This window comes from Trachemys scripta, chromosome 23 (genome assembly GCF_013100865.1).
Source record: "Trachemys scripta elegans isolate TJP31775 chromosome 23, CAS_Tse_1.0, whole genome shotgun sequence".
NCBI classification, from domain to species: Eukaryota; Metazoa; Chordata; order Testudines; family Emydidae; genus Trachemys; species Trachemys scripta.
This window is the reverse complement of record NC_048320.1, coordinates 12,972,864-12,990,526: the sequence shown is the minus strand read 5'-3', so window position 1 is coordinate 12,990,526 and position 17,663 is coordinate 12,972,864. Positions and strand designations below refer to the sequence as shown.

General features: G+C 51.9%; 1 protein-coding gene across 2 annotated transcripts; it reads left to right on the top strand.

Moving 5' to 3' along the window:
* The first annotated feature begins 339 nt into the window (after window positions 1–339).
* Window positions 340–16,562, top strand: PGAP3 (post-GPI attachment to proteins phospholipase 3). Of its 2 annotated transcripts, XM_034756044.1 has the most exons (8): window positions 340–560; window positions 2,528–2,625; window positions 4,362–4,514; window positions 9,926–9,988; window positions 10,946–11,007; window positions 12,487–12,623; window positions 14,336–14,540; window positions 16,098–16,562. In XM_034756044.1, exons 1-8 carry the CDS (start codon window positions 368–370, stop codon window positions 16,159–16,161), a joined length of 975 nt encoding a protein of 324 aa, XP_034611935.1. In that variant the 5' UTR covers window positions 340–367; the 3' UTR covers window positions 16,162–16,562. The 2 variants fall into 2 exon arrangements, with proteins under 2 accessions (XP_034611935.1, XP_034611937.1); XM_034756046.1 differs by lacking the exon at window positions 12,487–12,623.
* Window positions 16,563–17,663: the final 1,101 nt, after the last annotated feature.

Below are 17,663 nucleotides of genomic sequence, written 5' to 3'. Positions count from 1 at the left end.
ATAGACACTTTCCCATGAGCCTCTCTGCCCTGTTGGGCTGTCAGTCACTATTTCCCATGATCCTCTCTGCCCTGGGAGTTGACATTATTTCCCATGATCCCCCCTGCCCTGTTGGGCTGTCAGGCACTATTTCCCATGATCCTCTCTGCCCTGGGAGTAGACACTATTTCCCATGATTCCCTCTGCCCTGGTGGGGTAAGACATTATTTCCCATGATCCCCTCTGTCCGAGTGGGGAGTTGGACAAATATTTCCCATGAGCCCCTTCGCCCGCAGCGAGGAACGTTTGTGCGCGGCCCGTGTTTCCGCGGGGGAAGCGGCCCCTTCCGGTGCGGCCGGAAGCGGCAGTCCCATGGTCCGGCGGCGGGATGGCGGCGAAAGGGGCCGCGCTGCTGCTGCTGCTGCTCGGGGCGGCAGCGGCGCCGGGCCCGGTGCGGGGCTCGCAGGGGGATCGGGAGCCCGTGTATCGGGACTGCCTGGCCCAGTGCGAGCGGCGCAACTGCTCGGGGGCCGGCCTGCGGCACTTCCGCTCCCGGCAGCCGCTCTACATGAGCCTGACAGGTACCGCCCCGCCCCTCGCCTGAGCCCCGCCCCCTCCGCCTGAGCCCCGCCCCCTCGGGGTCCTGGCCACGCCCACTCCTCTTGGAGCCCCTCCCTTTTAGGGGGGGTATCCGACCCCATGCTCCTCTTAGTGGCCTGGCAGCAGCCCCTCTCCTGGCTCCATTGCTGATGGCCCCCCCCCCCCCCCTCACCCACACCCCCCCCCCCCCGCCCCCCCCCCCCCCCCCCCCGTCGGGCCCCTTCCCCCCCCCCCCCGCCCCCCCCCCCCCCCCCCCCCACCCCCCTGGCCCCCCCCCCCCCGCGCCCCAACCTGTTCTCCCAGAGCCCAGGTCTCTCCCTTCCCTGCCTGGAACCTGTTTATCAAACCTCGTGATAAGTCACTTGAAAGGGGGCAGGTTTCTGGGCATCCTGACAGAGGTGAAATGGGGAGACGTTCAGGCTGACAGTGCAGCTAGTGAGCCAAGGTGGGTGAGGTCATAGGTTTTATTGGACCGACTTCCGTGTTTACGTAGAGCACTTTTCAGATCTAGGAAAGGTAATCTGAGTGTCGCAGCTAAATACGGGGTGGAGCAGGTTGCTTTGCGTAAGGAGTGAGCATGCAAAAGACCATTCAAGGTGAAGAGGGCAGTCAACACCTCTGCAGTAGTAGGACAAAGGAGGGTTAGTGGGTTATAGATGATTGTAATGAGACATAAATCCAGGGTCTTTATTAAGTCCATGATTTTTAGAGTCTAACAAAATTATGAATTTAAGGTCCCAGGCTAGTGTGAGAGAAATAAACTGATCCTGAGGCTGTTCAGAGGAACCAGTTTTGCCCTGTGGGTCTCCTTGCTATATTTTTAATCCTGTGGGTGGGTTCAGTTGCTTAGTTACACCAGATGCCTCGGGGGTGCAGCGGTCATGAGAATGATGGATAACATGAGAGAGAGAGAGCACGAGTAGCAGAAATAAATTAGCCCCAACCTTTAACACAAACTGGATCATCAGGGGAGAGGAGAGGTTTTATGGAGCCGATGGGACCATCTAAATCCATTCGATAGCAGTAGTAAAAGTTGTGACCCTCTGATGGCTGTTCCGTTGCCTATTTACTAGGGGTTGGGTGGTTCTCAGCACAGTTCTAGTGGACGGGTGTCCACATCCCACAACCCACCGCCCTGTTTGGCCTGCTTGTTGATAATCTTAGCAGGTGGGGCTGCAGAACCCTTTCCTATAGAGGTGTCGTTTCCTGTTCAGACTGAGGGTCTTGCAGTGCTGCTGCCTGCACTGTACCTGCTCTGGGCATGTCTACACAGCAAAGAAAAACCCTTGGCTGGTCCGTGCCAGCCAACTTGGGCTCGTGGGGCTCAGGCTGTGGGTCTGTTTCATTGCTGTATAGACTTCTTGGCTCCGGGACCCTGCGAGGGTCCCAGAGCTTAAGCTCCTGCCCAAATCCAGAAATCTACACTGCAATGAAACAGCCCCACAGCCTGAGCTCTGCGAACCTGTGTCAGCAGGCACAGGCCAGCCATGGGCTTTTCTTTGCTGTGTAGACGTGGCCTCTGAACCAGTAGAAGGGAATCAGAATCCGGAATAGTCACCTTTGTCTGTTGGAGATCATATTCTCAGGTTCCTTGTTTATTTGTGACTGTAACTTACTGCAAATGCACAAGAATAGCAGTCAGAAAACGCCACCTAGTGCCAGTGCCTTCAGAACTTAAGGCAGTCAGTTGATTTCCTTGTACGGTAGCTTAATACATATGCAAAGCAGGAGATATCAAAGGGGATGTTGACACTACCAAAGGGATAGTCCGATCAACTCGTACAATAGGCACATGGGTGTTGAGTTCGTTCCACAGAGACCTTTCTGTCCCATCCTCCTTCTGTCTGTTGGGGATGTGAGCAACCTGAACTGCTAAAATAAACTCTACATGACATTGTTGTCACCTCCTAATAAGTGGCTCCGTCTCTCCTCTTTGTGTCTCTTTCAGGCTGGACCTGCAGAGATGATTGTAAATATGAGTGCATGTGGCTTACAGTGGGGCTTTATGTCCAGGAAGGTTACAGAGTGCCTCAGTTTCATGGCAAGGTGAGCACTAATTTGGCACAGAGCCATTTGGCCCCAGATCATAACTCCTGTGACCTGGGCTGCAGCCATGAGGATGCCTCTATCTTTGCCTGGTTTGGCAAACTGCCAGCTGTTGGTTCTTGGATCAACCTTGTGGCAAAAGAGAGTCCTGTAATTTCAGGGAACTGCTTGTGCCCTGCCTATGGGCACTTGATTCCAGTTCACCACCCTACCTGTGCCATGAAGTCCTTTGCTTCATAGAAAAGGATGACTTGGTTGGTACCATTAGCAACCTGCCAGTGCAGGGGGAGGCTGAGTCGTTATTTAGAAACTATTTATCTCCTGCAAGTTCTTTTGTATGTGTTTCTCTCCCCTTGATCTCTGCATGAGAAACAGGATCTTTTTTTGTAGAGGTGATTGGTACCTAGTGCTGTGGAAAGTAAGGATGGGCTGTGGTTAAGCCTGGGAGTCAGTAGACCTAGATTTGACTTCTACCACAGCTCACCACACACTTTGGAGAAGTAGTGTATGGCCAGGTTTTCAAAAGTACCATCTAGTTTAGGCTCTTCTGTTTTTTAAGTGCCCGCCTTAAGATGCCCAGGTCCTGTTTTTCAGCAGTGCTGGATGCCTGCAGCTCCCATTGACTTCAGTTGACGTGCTGGGTACTCCGCTGCCTCTGAAAATCAGACCCGCAATGCCCCGGTATGAACCCCTCATGGGAGAGCTGTGTAAAAAGTAAAAATAAGAGTGGGGGAATAATATGAACGTACAGTGGGGTTAGGTGGCTAAATTCATTAATGTTTGCCAAGCTCTCTGAGAACCTGGCGTAGAAGGGGAGAGGAAAGGCAAAGTATTCTGAATTATTTATTGTTTTCATATGTGCTTGAAGGCTCCCACTGAGAAGCCTACCGGGAGCATCCAGCACGTACATTTTTTTTTTATGAAGCTTCTAAACAAAACAAAAAAAATCCTTTCCATCCTCAGTTAAAATCTGCTGGCACTTCTGGGTTCACTAGAGAGGCCCCAAAATGCCATTTTTCTGGCCCATTCCTGATGCCAGGAGCCTGTCAGGGCTTTGTGGATCTTGTGACCTCTCTGAATAGTGCATCGCTACTGAACCCGGGAGCCTGGCATCTTCAAAGAGGCTCCAAAGAATTTTAAACAAGATCATTTAACCCCCTGTTCCACTCCTGTTTCTGTACCAAATGCCCCTGATAACCTGGTGAGTGGAAGAGCCTTTAGCATGCGTGTCTGGGCTTGACTTAGCTCTGATTTCAGCACTGATCCTGTTTCCGTTAGGCATCCTGAGGAATGAAGAGGAATGTATAGAGAGACAGGTTTGTCTTGTGATTCAGGCACTTGGAATGGGACTTCATTCTTGGCTCTGCCACAGACTTCCCTGTATGACCTTGGGCAAGTTGGTCTCTGTTAGGGATGTGAAATGTTAGTCTTACCAGTTAACCTGTCTTAACAGTTAATCCCCAGGCTGGCTGGCCAGCCTCAGCAGCCCCAAGCCAGCCAGCCCCAGCACCTAGAAAGAGGAAGATGAGAATGACTATGAAAGCAGGTGAGATTTAAAACATAGCTTAGAGTTGTTCCTAGAACAGAGTGTTTGAAATGTTTTTCACCTGGAGCTCCAGTCTGGCTGTTCCAGCAGGGTAGAAGGTTTAACTCCTGCCACCTCCAGCTAACAGGAAAGAAGGGAAAGCGTGAATTCATTTTGTTAACTGTGTCCCTCTTTTCCCTTCCTTTTTTAGTGGCCCTTTTCCCGCTTCCTGTTCTTCCAGGAACCTGCTTCTGCCTTTGCCTCTTTCCTTAACGGACTTGCCAACTTTGTGATGTTGACTAGATACAAAGCATCCGTCCCGCCTTCATCTCCCATGTACCACACCTGTATCGCCTTTGCCTGGGTAGGTAGCTCGAAAACTTCTGTGGAGTGTTCCCTCTCCTCATTCCTTTCATTCCTCCTCCCCAACCCCTTTATAGAACTTCCTGTTTTGTTTTGTTTTGTTTTTAATAGTGACTGTTTATAATAACTTTCATTTAGATAGCGCTTTTCATCCCCGGCGATTTGCAGAAGGGATTGCTAAAATGCAGCCACCTCTGGAGTGGCAGCAGGAGCTATTTGAAAGCGCAAGGGGTATCAGATCAGTTGGAAAGAAGGGCATCAGATCTGTTGAAACTGAGGAGGTACTTGAGGGAGGAAGAATACAATAGCCCCAGGAGGAGTTTCTCCCTGAAAATGAAAGACTCTTGTGTAACTTGTAGCTTTCACGTTGAACGGTTTAGATTTTTTTAGGAAGCACGTCCCTGCTAAATGATGGCAAAGATTTCACACACATTGCCCTTGATCCTGAAATTAACATGTAGCAAGTAGCCTGGCCAGGCACTGGGCAAAGGCCCACCCATGTCTTGTCCGGTGCCCGGCTGCTCAAGCAGTTTCTGTGATTCTGGAGACAGGGACCAGATTTTGGCCCTCCACTTGTAAATACTGGGCGTAACAATTTGCCTCCAAGGAGGAGAGAGTCTGGAGAATGAATGAACTGCACAACAGAGTGCGTGTCTGGAATCCCACTTCAAGGGTCTTCTAGAAGCAGGTTCGCTGAATAGAGCTCGGCTCTCGCGTCACTTAGTGCATAGAGAATTAGAAATGAATCTTGACTTATCTCTGTGTCTCCCAGTGTGCTGACCACAACCGCAGTTACAATGGGTCTCGGCTGTAAGCAGCTGCCATTCAGGGCATCCTTGTCATGAAGAGCCTTCTGAGGAGAAATCCTCCACAGCCCTGTTATTAATTTATCCCCAAGGACTAAATGGGAACTGGTGACAGAGATTTAGATCCTGTTCATGGACATTGAAAATACAATTTCCTCATCTTTGGGCTAAGGGATGTGAGTGGCTATCGTGCCTGGATTGGTGAATGTTTGTGCTGGTTTTTGCAGGGCTGCACAAGGTGGTTATGTCCATCTCCGCAGTGCAAGACTGCGGACAGCTCAAAGCACTCAGTCTGAGGCATCCCGAGGGACCATTCGATCATCTGACCTCTAACACATACCATAGCATCTGAGCTCGATTACTTGTGTTTCGCTGTAGCAACTCTTCCAAAAGAGCCTCCAGGCTTGATTTGAAGCTAGTTAGTTCTAATGGTTAATAAAACGCACTGCTTTAAAAAAAAGAAAAGATAGATACATTGTCCTTTATTATGGGGTCCTATTATGAGGTCATCCAAGATGGCAACAAACCTAATGTTTCACCCCAAATTCAAAGTTTTTTGAAAAGGTGAGTTGGTGGATTAGCAAAGATAATTCCTGCTCAATAGCTTGCCTACTTCTAGGACTGTGAAAGCAGTGTGCAAACTGTGTACGTGCAGTGAGGACGGATAGATGGGGGAGTACGCTACTCAGGTTTCCTTTAAGATACAAGGAAACGTGACCTTGCACCTTGCCCAAAGGGGATTATGAATTCCCCTTGTGTATTGTTCCCAACCGCACATTGTGGGACAGACTAAAGAACACTGCTCTTGAGTTAGCAATGAATAGTGCTGTGTGCGCGTGGAAGAGAACAGACCCTCTGCTGTCACTGTCTGAGGCTGTGAATTGCCATTTTAATGCAACAGATTAACTTGATTCATTCTGTATTGTTGAGTTCCTTGGGTCGCAGCCTCCTAGACTGGCTGCAGGTGCTGTACTGTGTTGTGCTGGATTATCCGGCTGCTCTGTGGCAGCCTAGTATAGCAATGCGCCTTCTCCCCCAGGGCCAATAAGAGTGCTGGTTAGTATTCTGGATTCTGTTGGAAAATTGCTCTAGTTTAATAGTCAGTTAAATCAGGATGAGCGCCATCCGAATGAATCGAGTTACTCTGGCTTATGCCTGCCACTGAGAGCAGGATTGTCTGTTGCAAGGTGACTACGCTTCACTGCTCCAGCTTTCAGCACCATGCTATTCGATAGTATCAATTTTCAACTGATTAAACCGTGTTTGCTTCCTGGGTTTATTAATTTAGCCTTTAGCTTGGTTTTCCTTCCTCCTTGAAATGCGATTTATTTCTTACAGCTCCACGGAGGGTTTTTTTCCCCTTTGTTCTTATTTTTCCGTTACCCAGCTGTCATCTACGCCTTAAACATTCCATCTCCTTCCTTTAACCGCCTTGATTGGCCCCTTCACAGTGTCCCTATTGACTTTCTTTGGTGAGTTTACTAGTACCAGGTAGAAGGACTTTTGCTCAGATGGTCACTGGGTTATCTGTCCCCAGTAGCCAGGGCTCTGTCACTAAGTTTACAGTTGGAACTTCACAGGTGCTTAGAACTTACCCTGGTCCAGTAAGTCAGGATTCTGCCTCCAGGAGACGCCAACACCTGATGCTTCAGGGGAAGGTGGAAAACATTATGCTCCTGGCTAACTGTGCACAGTTGCATGTGGTGGGGAGTTTTCTTCCTGACCCTTGTGGTTGTCAGTCTGTTCCCTGAAGCATGAGATTTGATTTACTCTCAGTGCATCATTACAGATGATATTGATCATAAAGTTGTCCAGCCCTCGTCTTGGCCTTTTAAACCTTGTAACAGTGCTTGTGTTGTCTGGCCCTATGCTTGTGCTTTAGGAAACTGGACTTATGAGATGCTGAGTGTTGTCAGCTCCCTTGGACTTCAGTACAAGAGCAAGCCCTAGGTGGAGGGTTGGCTGGTATCTGTGTAGAACAGGCTTGTGTTCGACAGTGTTTTGTGACTGTTGTGATTCCACTGCTGGATACAGGAAAGGATTCTCCCGTAGGCTTTGTCGGCACTGGGAGTTGGAATGCTTCTAACTATACAATCTGAAATGCAAAGGCCCAAGTTCTTGAAGGTATCCAGAGTTCTCCTCTCAGCCTAACTCCTATGGGGCCTGCTGCCCAGTGCAATTCTCAGCCCAGAGCAAGGCACGCCCCAGAGTCTGCAGTCCCAGCCGGAACCTGCACCTCTTCTCACACCCCTGCCCTGATCTCCCTCCCACCCTCCAAACCCCTCGGTCCCAGCCCAGAGCACCTTCCTACACCCCAAACTCCTCATCCCCAGAACCCTCACCCCCTCCCAAACTCCAACCCCAATTTTGTGAGCATTCATGGCCCGCCACACAATTTCTATTCCCCGACCCTGCGCCCCGGCTAGAGCACTGGAGCAGGTCCATGCTGCAGAAGCCGTGTGCTACAGCCCCCAACCCAGCGCCCCGACTGGAGCGGGGACGAGCTGCATGGTGCGGCCCCTGACTGGAGCGCCAGAGCGGCCCCCGAACCAGCGCCCCGGCTGGAGTGGGGCTGGGCTGTGTGGTCTGGCCTCCAACCCCGCTCCCCAGCGGGACCTAGCGGGCCGGCTTAAAACAGCTTGCGGCCCATAGTTTGCCCACCCCTGTGCGAGAGCATTTAAATAAACAACTGATCCAAAAAATGTGCACAGCCCCATTAGCTGCTGCCAGCCCTTGCTACAGGCTTCTTCAAATCCAGTTTTCGTGGACTCTTGATAATGAGATTGACGGGGTGTTTAGTGGAAACGTGATTCAAACGAATAATTGGCACTTAGCTAATAGCGGTAGTCACTTAATCCTTTCCCATCCACCCCATGCCTCGGCTAACGAGGTGATGAAGCATAGCTGCTCTGTAAAGGGAAATCTTGCTTCTCTTTGCAATACACTGGGCCGTATCCCTCCCTTAGCTAACTCCCCTGACTTCCCTGGAGTTCGGTGGGGGTGTGTTTGGCCTGGTGTTTTAGAAATCCTGCTTTTCCTCTTCACCCCTCTCTGTTCCATGTGGAAAGCACCGGGAACTTTGTGCTCTTCCCCTCCACCTGCTCCCCACGCTACAAGGAACTCCAAGAGGACATCTACACTGCAAAAAAACCCACGGTAGCAAGTCTCACAGCCTGGGTCTGCAGACTGGGGCTTGTGCTCCAGTGCTAAAAATAGCGTGTGGATGTTCCTGCTCAGAGTAGAGCTTGGGCTCTGAAACCCACACTCCTCCCTGGGCATCAGCGCCCGAGCTCCAGCCCAGGGACTCTAACCTTTGCTTGGATTGTTTCTTTGCTCTTAGTCAGTTTCTGGTTTCTTTAGTTCTGCATGATGATTGATTTCACTCTGGCGCCTAAAGCTTCTACCTGTGTCACTTAGGAGCATCTTCTTCATCTAGTAATTGGAGACACCTCTGGACTCTGTTCCCTCTTTTCTAGATCACTTTATTTAGATTGTCTTCCGCCACATCCCCACCCGACGAGGCTGAACTGCTTCAGGTTTATCCTTAATAAAATAAGAAAAGCTGGTCATGGTCCCTCTTGTTGAAGCTTCACTGCGGCTCGTGGGCTGATACTTTTGAAAGTGCCAAAGGGGATTATTTAGGTGTGGGTCCTATGAACATCTCAGGTATGTAGCCCAAAGCTGTTGATTTAATGATCTTATAACCCTGTTTGAAAGAGCTCATTTGCTTGCAGGGATTAAAGAGTTGCAGGAGAGAGAGAGAGACTGGAAAAAGCAGGTGTTAATTGTGCATCAGGAGGCGTGGAACTCTTATATAAGATAGCAGGCGCCGTGCTGGAGGTACAATGTGTTTTCACCTAAGGATCGCAAAGCTTTCTCCAGGCATTTAATTAAGCTCACTAAATCCCTGAAGAAGTAGGTAGTATTATTGCCAGTTCAGCTGTATAAACAGAATTGCAGTAAATGTCATCTAGGAGCTATGCCTCAGTTCTGTTTCATTTTTAAATATATACACTGCAGTGGAAAGACAAAAATGTAAACACTGAAAACCTCAAAACCATGTAGAAACGAGTTTTAAAGAGTAAAAGAAATTCTCCTAAGGCATTTAGGAGCTTCATGCTCTTGTAGGTTTTACCCAGAGGTCAGGAGAACAGGGTCCTCGTCCAGCCAGGAGACATGGGATTGTCGCAGGAATTACTGGATGAAGTTCCATGGCCTGTGATACTGCAGATCAGACTAGATCAGTGTAATGGTCCCTTCTGGCCGTAGGTATCTATGAAAGTGGTCGGACAGTGCTAGGGTCTTTGGCAATGGCTGGCGATAGAAGACTGTAGGTCAGGTTAGGTCCTCAGTTACTTCTGTACAGTTCTGTTGGTGTCAATGGTGTTGTAGGGTGTACATGAGAACAGACGTCGACCCATCTGTTAAACATCCTTTCTGGTTCAATGGTATTAAACATTAAAGGGTTTGTAAAAAGTCTACCCCCAAGTTATCCTTTTGTGCGTGCTCTTGACTGAATCCCATCTCCTGTGTTTCTCTTAGACTGTAAGTTCTCTGGGGCGGGGGACTGTCTAACACAGAACATCTAACTGTCTGCCTCTCTTAGGTTTCATTAAATGCCTGGTTCTGGTCTACAGTCTTCCATACAAGGGACACTGATGTAACCGAGGTGAGTGTTACCCTGCTGTGGGAGCTTTGCATGTCTTGGCAGTTGAGGATCTGCTATGTACCTTTGCTTCTCGACCCCCTGAAATCTACAAGGCAAACCCTGGGTGCAAATGGGGGTGAGAAACACATGGCTATTCTCTAGTTCAGTGTCTGCTGAGACATGGCTGAGAAAGACCCGCCTTTACCTCCATAATGTTCTAAGATGCCCCTATGCTGCTGGTGTGAAGTCGGGGGGCTGCAGAAAGGGATCTGGTGAATCTGTCTGACCTGAAAAATGGGTTTGTGTAACAGATCTGTGCAGCCTCGGAGAGGTATCAGTGCCCTCTGTGATGTGAGAGAAACCTACGAAAATGTGACTGTAAAACCACAGACTCCAGCACTTGTCTCTGACGCTTGGACTGTCAGCTGTTTGAGCCGGGGACTGTCTCTTTGTTCTGTGTTTGTACAGCACCTAGCACAGTGGGGTCCTGGCCAGGATTGGGGCTGCCAGGTGCTACTGCCGTACAAATACCAGAAACGGGCAGCCAGTTGTAGCATCTGAAAAGACATTGAATTCACACGGAGACGAGCTGGCTGCATTTCTTCTTGTACCCCGTTGTCTTGTCTGTCTAGGCCCTGATCCAGATAGAAGTGTAAATCGATTTTACCAGTAGACAGTCTCTCAGCATTATGGCCCATTTATGTTCACTGCGTGCCAAGTCCTAGGAGTGCTTACTCGAGCAAACTGTCAGTGGCTCCTGAGTAAGGATGGAGTTAAGTCCCCTGGAAACTAATCTGATATTGTTGCCTTCCTGTGCACAACATATGTTCAAATGACTCTTGAAAAGAAATCGTGGTAAGTTCCATTTGTGGAACGCTCAGCCCTTTAAAACCCTGATCTGTCCGACGCTCATCAATGTCTGTGCTGTCCCTCCTTGGCTCTTCTACCAATGATCTAACCAGGCCTCTTGTCCCACAGAAAATGGATTACTTCTGCGCGTCCACCGTCATCCTGCACTCCATCTACCTGTGCTGTGTCAGGTGAGCTTCCTACGGTCCCGGTCTCCCTGAGATGGTGGGCGTGTCTCTGGCAGCCCTGCAGCTAGACAAGCTGTAACCTGGTATTTACTTTCCTCCTCCCTTCTTTGTACTATGAGAACCTGACTGCGGCTTTGTTTAGCCAAGGAGCTGGGGAGTGCCACTTCTCCTCACACAGTCTGAACTTCTGATAAGGGACATCAGCATTGCTGCGTCCTAACCTTCAGGAAGTGAAGGAGAGAGACCCATCGTAGAATCGTAGGACTGGAAGGGACCTCAAGGTCATCTAGGCCAGTCCCTTGCACTCATGGCTGGACTAAGGGTTATCTGGACCATGCCAGAGCTGGCATGTGCCCGTTCTAGGGTTAGCCACTTCAGGAACAGCAGTAGCCATCTGTAAGTGCCAGCGAGGTTTGTATTCTGCTAAAGAGGGCTGCTTGTGTCCCAGGGCTTGGGGCTTCTTATTGCTGTCTGTCAGCACAGCCCAAAGCGTTCAGCTGCTCTACAGTTTATGAAGCCTCTCCGTACCTGGCTGTATCTGGGGCAGGAAGGTGAGCTATGAGATCCATAGTAGTAAAGAGGCAGAAAGACCTCTGAGTTCACGGACTCCTCCCCTGCAAGGGCAGATCCATCCTCTGCCAGGGGGGTGTGTCGGATACTAAACAGCTTCTATACTTCCAAGAGCATACGGCCAGAAGGAACTTTTAGATCTGCTAGTCTGACCTCCTGTGTGGCACCAGCTGCCCTAGACTGAGCCCAATTGTGTGCCACAGGGAGAGAAACGAAGATGCCATCGAGGCCCTGGGCGGGGTGTGCATTTTGTTTTATCCCCTTCCTCTGAAGCATCGAGGATGGCCATGCCTGGAGATGGGCACTGGGCGGGGTGGGCCAGGGTTCTGGTGACACCGAGCAGAGTCAGTCTCTCTCTCTCTCTCTCAGGGGCGTGGCTGGCGGGTTCTTGCTCACATGCTCAGGGTCTATCAGGTCTCCATATGTGGGGCTGGGGAGGAATTTTCTCCCACATAAGATTGGCAGTGACCATGGGGCCTTTTCACTTTCCTCTGCAGCATGTGGGGATGGGTCACTTGGCAGGATTATCTGGGGGTATCTCACTTAACATTTCTCTGCCGTTGTGGGGGTGCCCTGGGCATTGGTGCACCTCGGTCCCTCCTGTTCTCTGCCTGTGGCACAGAGTAATCCAGTCTCCTCTGGGCTGTGATACTTGGGTCTTGTTAGGTGGTTGGGGTTAGCATGTGGGTGCTGGGAGGAGTTGGTGGCGGGTGCTATACAGGAGGTCAGACAAGATGATCCTTTGTCCCTTCTGGCCTTGAAGTCTGGGACTCTCTAGTGGCTGGGAATAGATTAGGTGAGATCTCCTGGGGTTGCAGGAGCTGGGGCGAAGCCGCTGGTGTGTCCTTTCAGGAGCTGTGTGAGCTGCTGGAGTCTGAGAGCTTCTCTGCATTGTTTCGGTTTCCATTGTAGGACCCTGGGTCTGAAACGTCCAGCCTTTGCTAATGCCTTTGGGGGTTTTCTGATCCTCTTCCTGGCCTGCCATGTCTCGTACCTGACGCTCGTGCGCTTTGACTATGGCTACAACATGGCCGCAAACGTGGCGATCGGTAAGGCCCGGGGGAGGCTGGAAGGTGGGGGTGGGTTGGGCGGGTCGGTTTTTGGTAGTGACTTGGAACGAACATGAGCAATGGAACTGTATATAATTCACACACAGCCACTTGGTGCTCAGTGTTGCCCCCTGGGCGGGATTTGGGAATCTATGGTGGTTGGAGAGAGTGTCTCTGGCTCTACTTTCTGGAGATGGTGTCTCCGAGCTATTCCACTGCACCTGGGTGCTGAGGGAAGAGGGGTTGAGCCATTCCCTGGGACTTGGTGTTTATCTCTGCTCTCTAGCACAAGAGGGGTGGCTGTTTGTCTGCTAACTCTAAGGACTGCAGCTTGTGTGGCTGGTGAAATCACCAGGACAGTCCTGACATGGTGCTAGACCAACTTCCCCCTTCGAGTTAATGGAAAATGCCATTTTCTGAGTAGCCTGGCGCTGCCCCAGACCCCTGCCTGCTTCAGAAAATACAGCCGCTTCAAACCGTTGGACGGAGTTCTTCATGGTCAGAGCAGCGGGAGGAGTGGGACTCCTGGCTTTGCCATTGACTTGTCTTGTGGTGTTGGGCCGGTCATTCTCCCCAGGTGCCTCCATTTCCCATGTCCCCAGCTCTCCGTGTTATCGCGAGTCTCACGTTACTTGATGTTTAACTTTGAGCCCCAGCTCCTGGCGTCATGTTTTGTGAGAATCGGTTTTCATCGGTTTTAAAAGGGTAACTTTGCAGCCCTCGCGGCTTCAGAGGAAAGTTTGAAAACGTGACCCTGGGTGTGTTGTAAAGGTTCAAAAAGAGGAAGGCGACCAGAAGGCAGAATGGGCTGTAGATGGCTCCGAGAAGCTGACAGTGCAACTGAAGCCTGGGTGCCACATGGGCACCAAGGCCGTGCCCCTTCCTCTAGCCACGCTCTGCTTCCTTGCTATGTTGGCAGCAGGGACGCTGATGTCCCTATAGCTCTGTGGCACTGCAGGATCAGCCTAGTACTGAGGCAGGGCCCAGAGTGCATTGCAGCACACCGCTGGGGCACTCTGGACGGTGGGGGCATAGGGACAAATTGAGAGGCGTAAAGTGATCAGGACACTGATTGGCAGGCAGCTTGTTAATTCCCCCGAGGGGGATGTGTTCGGGGGAGTGGGGTAGGTGACTATGGGGAGAAGAGGGGGGCGGGGGGGAGAGGAAGGGACGTGGCAACGTGAAGGCATGGCGGGAAGGTTGGCAGTTGTGGCTGGAGGGGAATATAGTCTCCCCCCATCCTGGATCTGAGAGCTGCCTGCCTCTGGGGCTAGCCGGGGAGAGGGGAGCTAACGACGTGGCAGGGGCACATTTAAATGACGCTCGTATCGGCTTGTGAACCGTGCTGTGGGTGAGTGACGCGAGGGCTGAGTCACTTACAGGGCCCAGTCTCTACAGCCCTTGGGCTGGCAGAGGACGGAAACACCCCCAAGAGGATGAGCTCAGCCTTTGGGGAAGGGGAGGGGAGGCAAGGGTGGTCAGGGTGTTAGCAAGCTCTCGATGGAGCCTGATCCTGGATAGCGAGATCGGTAAGAGGAACTGAGTGCATGGAGAGGCTCCTGGAGTGGGGGAGTAACCATGTGGATGTGGAGTAGAGGAGGTGACTCCTTCTCTTCCCTCCCGGCTGAGCAGCAGACATCCGCCCAGCCCAAAGAGCAAGTCCTGCTTCCTGTGATCATGAGATCCTCCGCCCTGTACCTCTTGCCTTCCAGGCCTTCTCAACCTCTTCTGGTGGCTGGGCTGGTGCGTCAGGAACCAGCAGCGCCTCCCGTACGTGTGGAAGTGCGTGGTGGTGGTGCTGCTCCTTCAGGGCCTGGCGCTGCTCGAGCTGCTGGATTTCCCGCCCCTCTTCTGGATCTTCGACGCACACGCCATCTGGCACATCAGCACCATTCCTGTCAACGTCCTCTTCTACAGGTCAGCCCCGGGTACGCGGTCTCTGGGGGGCGGTCTGGGCGACAGAACTGTGTCATTATTTACCAGGCGACTCCCCCCTTTGAGATCCACTCCCTGGAGTGGCTACAGCAGGAACGCAGATAGCACAGCAAGAAGCTCTGAAATATAATCTCCCGTTATGCTGCCAGGCTGCCATATGCTACGGCTCCATCCGCTCTCGCCAGCTTGACAGGGTGGGTTAGACCAAGCCACGCCTGGAAAAGGGGGTGCTCTTGACTCGCTAGAAGGCGCTCTCCCTTCAAAGTGGGAACTGTCTCTAGCAGTTTCATGGTGAGTTCTTCCCAAATGGGAGCACAGTCCGGACAGGCAGATCTTACAACCCACCAACACTGAGAGCAGGGAGGAAGGCTGCTGGCCAGGGACTCTGGAGACCACAGCCTCCCTGTTTGATCTTGGGCAAGTCACCTAATGTCTCTGTGCCTCAGTTTCCCTACCTGTACCGGGGGGTAAATGCATTAACAAGTCTGAGATTCTCAGGTACTAGGGACGGGGGGTATAAAAGTATCTAGACAGTGTGCAGGATCCCTCAGCGTGAGTGTAATTCTGTCCCATTCGTGTCCCACCAGCTCACCTAGCGTAACCCAGTAACCCAGCAGGGAAGCCCCCCCAGTGCAGAGCCGCGTGTGTCAGCCACACAGGAGCAAACGCGGGGCAAGGACTTGGCGTCGTTAATGTTTTCAGATGGAGTAAATGTCATGTGAGCTCATTACGGTTAACAAGCTAACAGGGTGTGAGCTGTGGGAACTAATTATGCGAGCCGTGCCCTTTAGAGCACTGCTCGGTGGCGGCCAGGCCTAGCTGCTGCTCCAGACGGGAGCTCACAACTTCACTTCTGCCCAAGGACGCTTGTGCTGGGTAGACCTGTTTGGGTCGGGGGTGGGGTGGGGGAGGGACGGTGTTGTGTCCAGTTGTGCAGGAGTCGGTCCCGTCCTCCTCTTTATCTCTCCCTCCCCAGGATCTGCATTTGGACATCACCCACCCAGAGTGTGTCTGTCCACCCTATCCCACCCAAAGAGAAGATACATCATTCCCAAAGCTCCTCCCCCCCCCCCCCATGCCTTCCTGGTCCCCTGACCCAGCTGCCAGCACCCCCAACCTCCTTGCAACTTCTGATCTGAGTGACACAGTCAGTGCCAAAATGTATGGTGGATGCAAAGTGCGGGGGGTTTCGCTTCAGAGCCGTGGCTGGGGTAATGCTGACTTCCAGCTGCGGAGGAGCGGGCCCTCAATAGCGAACACAAAATGGTGGGTTCGGAGTGCGGCTGCTGGGAAGAGGTGCTGGCCTGGGACAGGTCAGACTGGGTGACCTGATGTCCCTCCGGCCCTGGCACTGACTCCATCTTGCATTGACTGGATATTTCCGACAAAAGAGACCCTTTTCTTTTGGAATTAGCCTGACCTAGCTGCCACTGTAATGGCTTGGGTTCAAACGGGGCAGTTTCTGGCTAGAACCCCCCCCCCCCTCCCGCGCGCCACGCTGCCTCTAACTCACTCAGGCTGCTCTCATTATCCTTGCAGTTTCCTCCGTGACGACAGCCTGTACCTCTTGAAGGCGAACTCGGACATTCTGAAAATAGACTAAAGTTGTCGGGGGGGGCCTGCCGTGCGGAGAGGAGCTGTCCCCTCTCTGACATGCGAGACCTTCTGAGCGCCTTTCCCAGCAGCATGCCGGGTCTCAAGCCAGCTGCTCTCGAGAAGCGGTGATGTTGTGCTCTTTCATCGAGTCCCTGTCCGGAATCTGTGGCCGTGCTGAGACCTGCTCTCTGCCTTCTTTGACTCCTGGGTGCACCAGAATCCTGGGTAAACGTCACCCTCCGCCAGCTGAGTTTTGTTTCCTCTTTTCTTGCCTTCAAAAGTTTTTAATTCTAATCCCATGACTCGTTCTATTAGAACATCAACGATCCATCTCGCCCACACGCTCCCCCCCACACACTGTAATTAATGCTCTTCTGTGCTACCGGGCAACATGGTGTGTTTCCGTTTCCACTGTTATGAAATCTGTTTGATTCTCAGCTTGCTGAGGGATTTCAGACTAAGTGGGAAATGGTGGTGAACCAACTGGTGACTCTGTAGACTGGAAGATGTCGCGAGCACGTTGGGGGGACATCTGGTCATGAAGTTGTGTGGCCCACAGGACCTCCGACTCTGCAGTCAGCCGCTGCAGAAATGGGTTATTGTAAAATCTGTGTAAATAAGATGGGTGGCCCAGCGGCATACGCTGCTCTGTACATTGGATTCACTCGTCCTCTGAGAATCGAGCCTGTGGTTCCGTGCCGTGAAACCTCCTTCAGTAGTTGTGGGGAGGTGGCTCTCCCAGGCTGTGGGGCACTTGGGGGGCACGTGGGAGCTCTTTGCTGTGCAGAGGTGATGTTTTTGAAATGGGATACTCGGCGCAGTGTGAAATGCCAGGCTGACTTGGGCAGTTCAACACTTATTTTTCCGCTCCTTGACAAACCTGCTCTGATGAATCCTGTGTGCCCTATAGAGGGAAATGCCCCTTTCTTGCAAGGGGAGGGGGCACTAAGGTCCCCCAAAGATTCCCTAGTCCCTGCATGCCACTTTAAGTCACCCACATGTTGTGGCTAGTCCACCATCCTTTCCGGCTGTCAAGTGCTGAGAAGGGACTCCCTGCAGCGCTGAGATGAGGGCCTCCTGGGTGGGGGGGGTGACGTCTGCCCCCCCCCCCCCCCCCCCCCCCCCCCCCCGTTATTCCAGTTGCTGAGGGGAGCAGATGAAAAACAGAACAGGACTATTCTGTGCGTAATGACATTCCTGGCTCCCCCTTTGCCATTGCATTAGTCAGGGGCCTGCTGTATGTTACAGGATTAAGGCCTGACTGAGTAAAGTGAAAGTCTGAGTGCTCTGGGCTCCGCTCGTGAAAGCAGAGAGACCAGGAATGCGCCCAAGGGATCAGCAAGTGCCTTCCTGATCGCCAAAGGAAGTCAATGAAGTAGATGATCGCTCATCGCAAAAGGTGTTAGGAGTATTGCTGTATTGCTGTGTCACCACTAGGTGGCGAGCGTTGCCAATCTATTGACATTTCAAACTCTCTCCTGTCTGAGGTTTACAGCCGGCCAGCTAGGC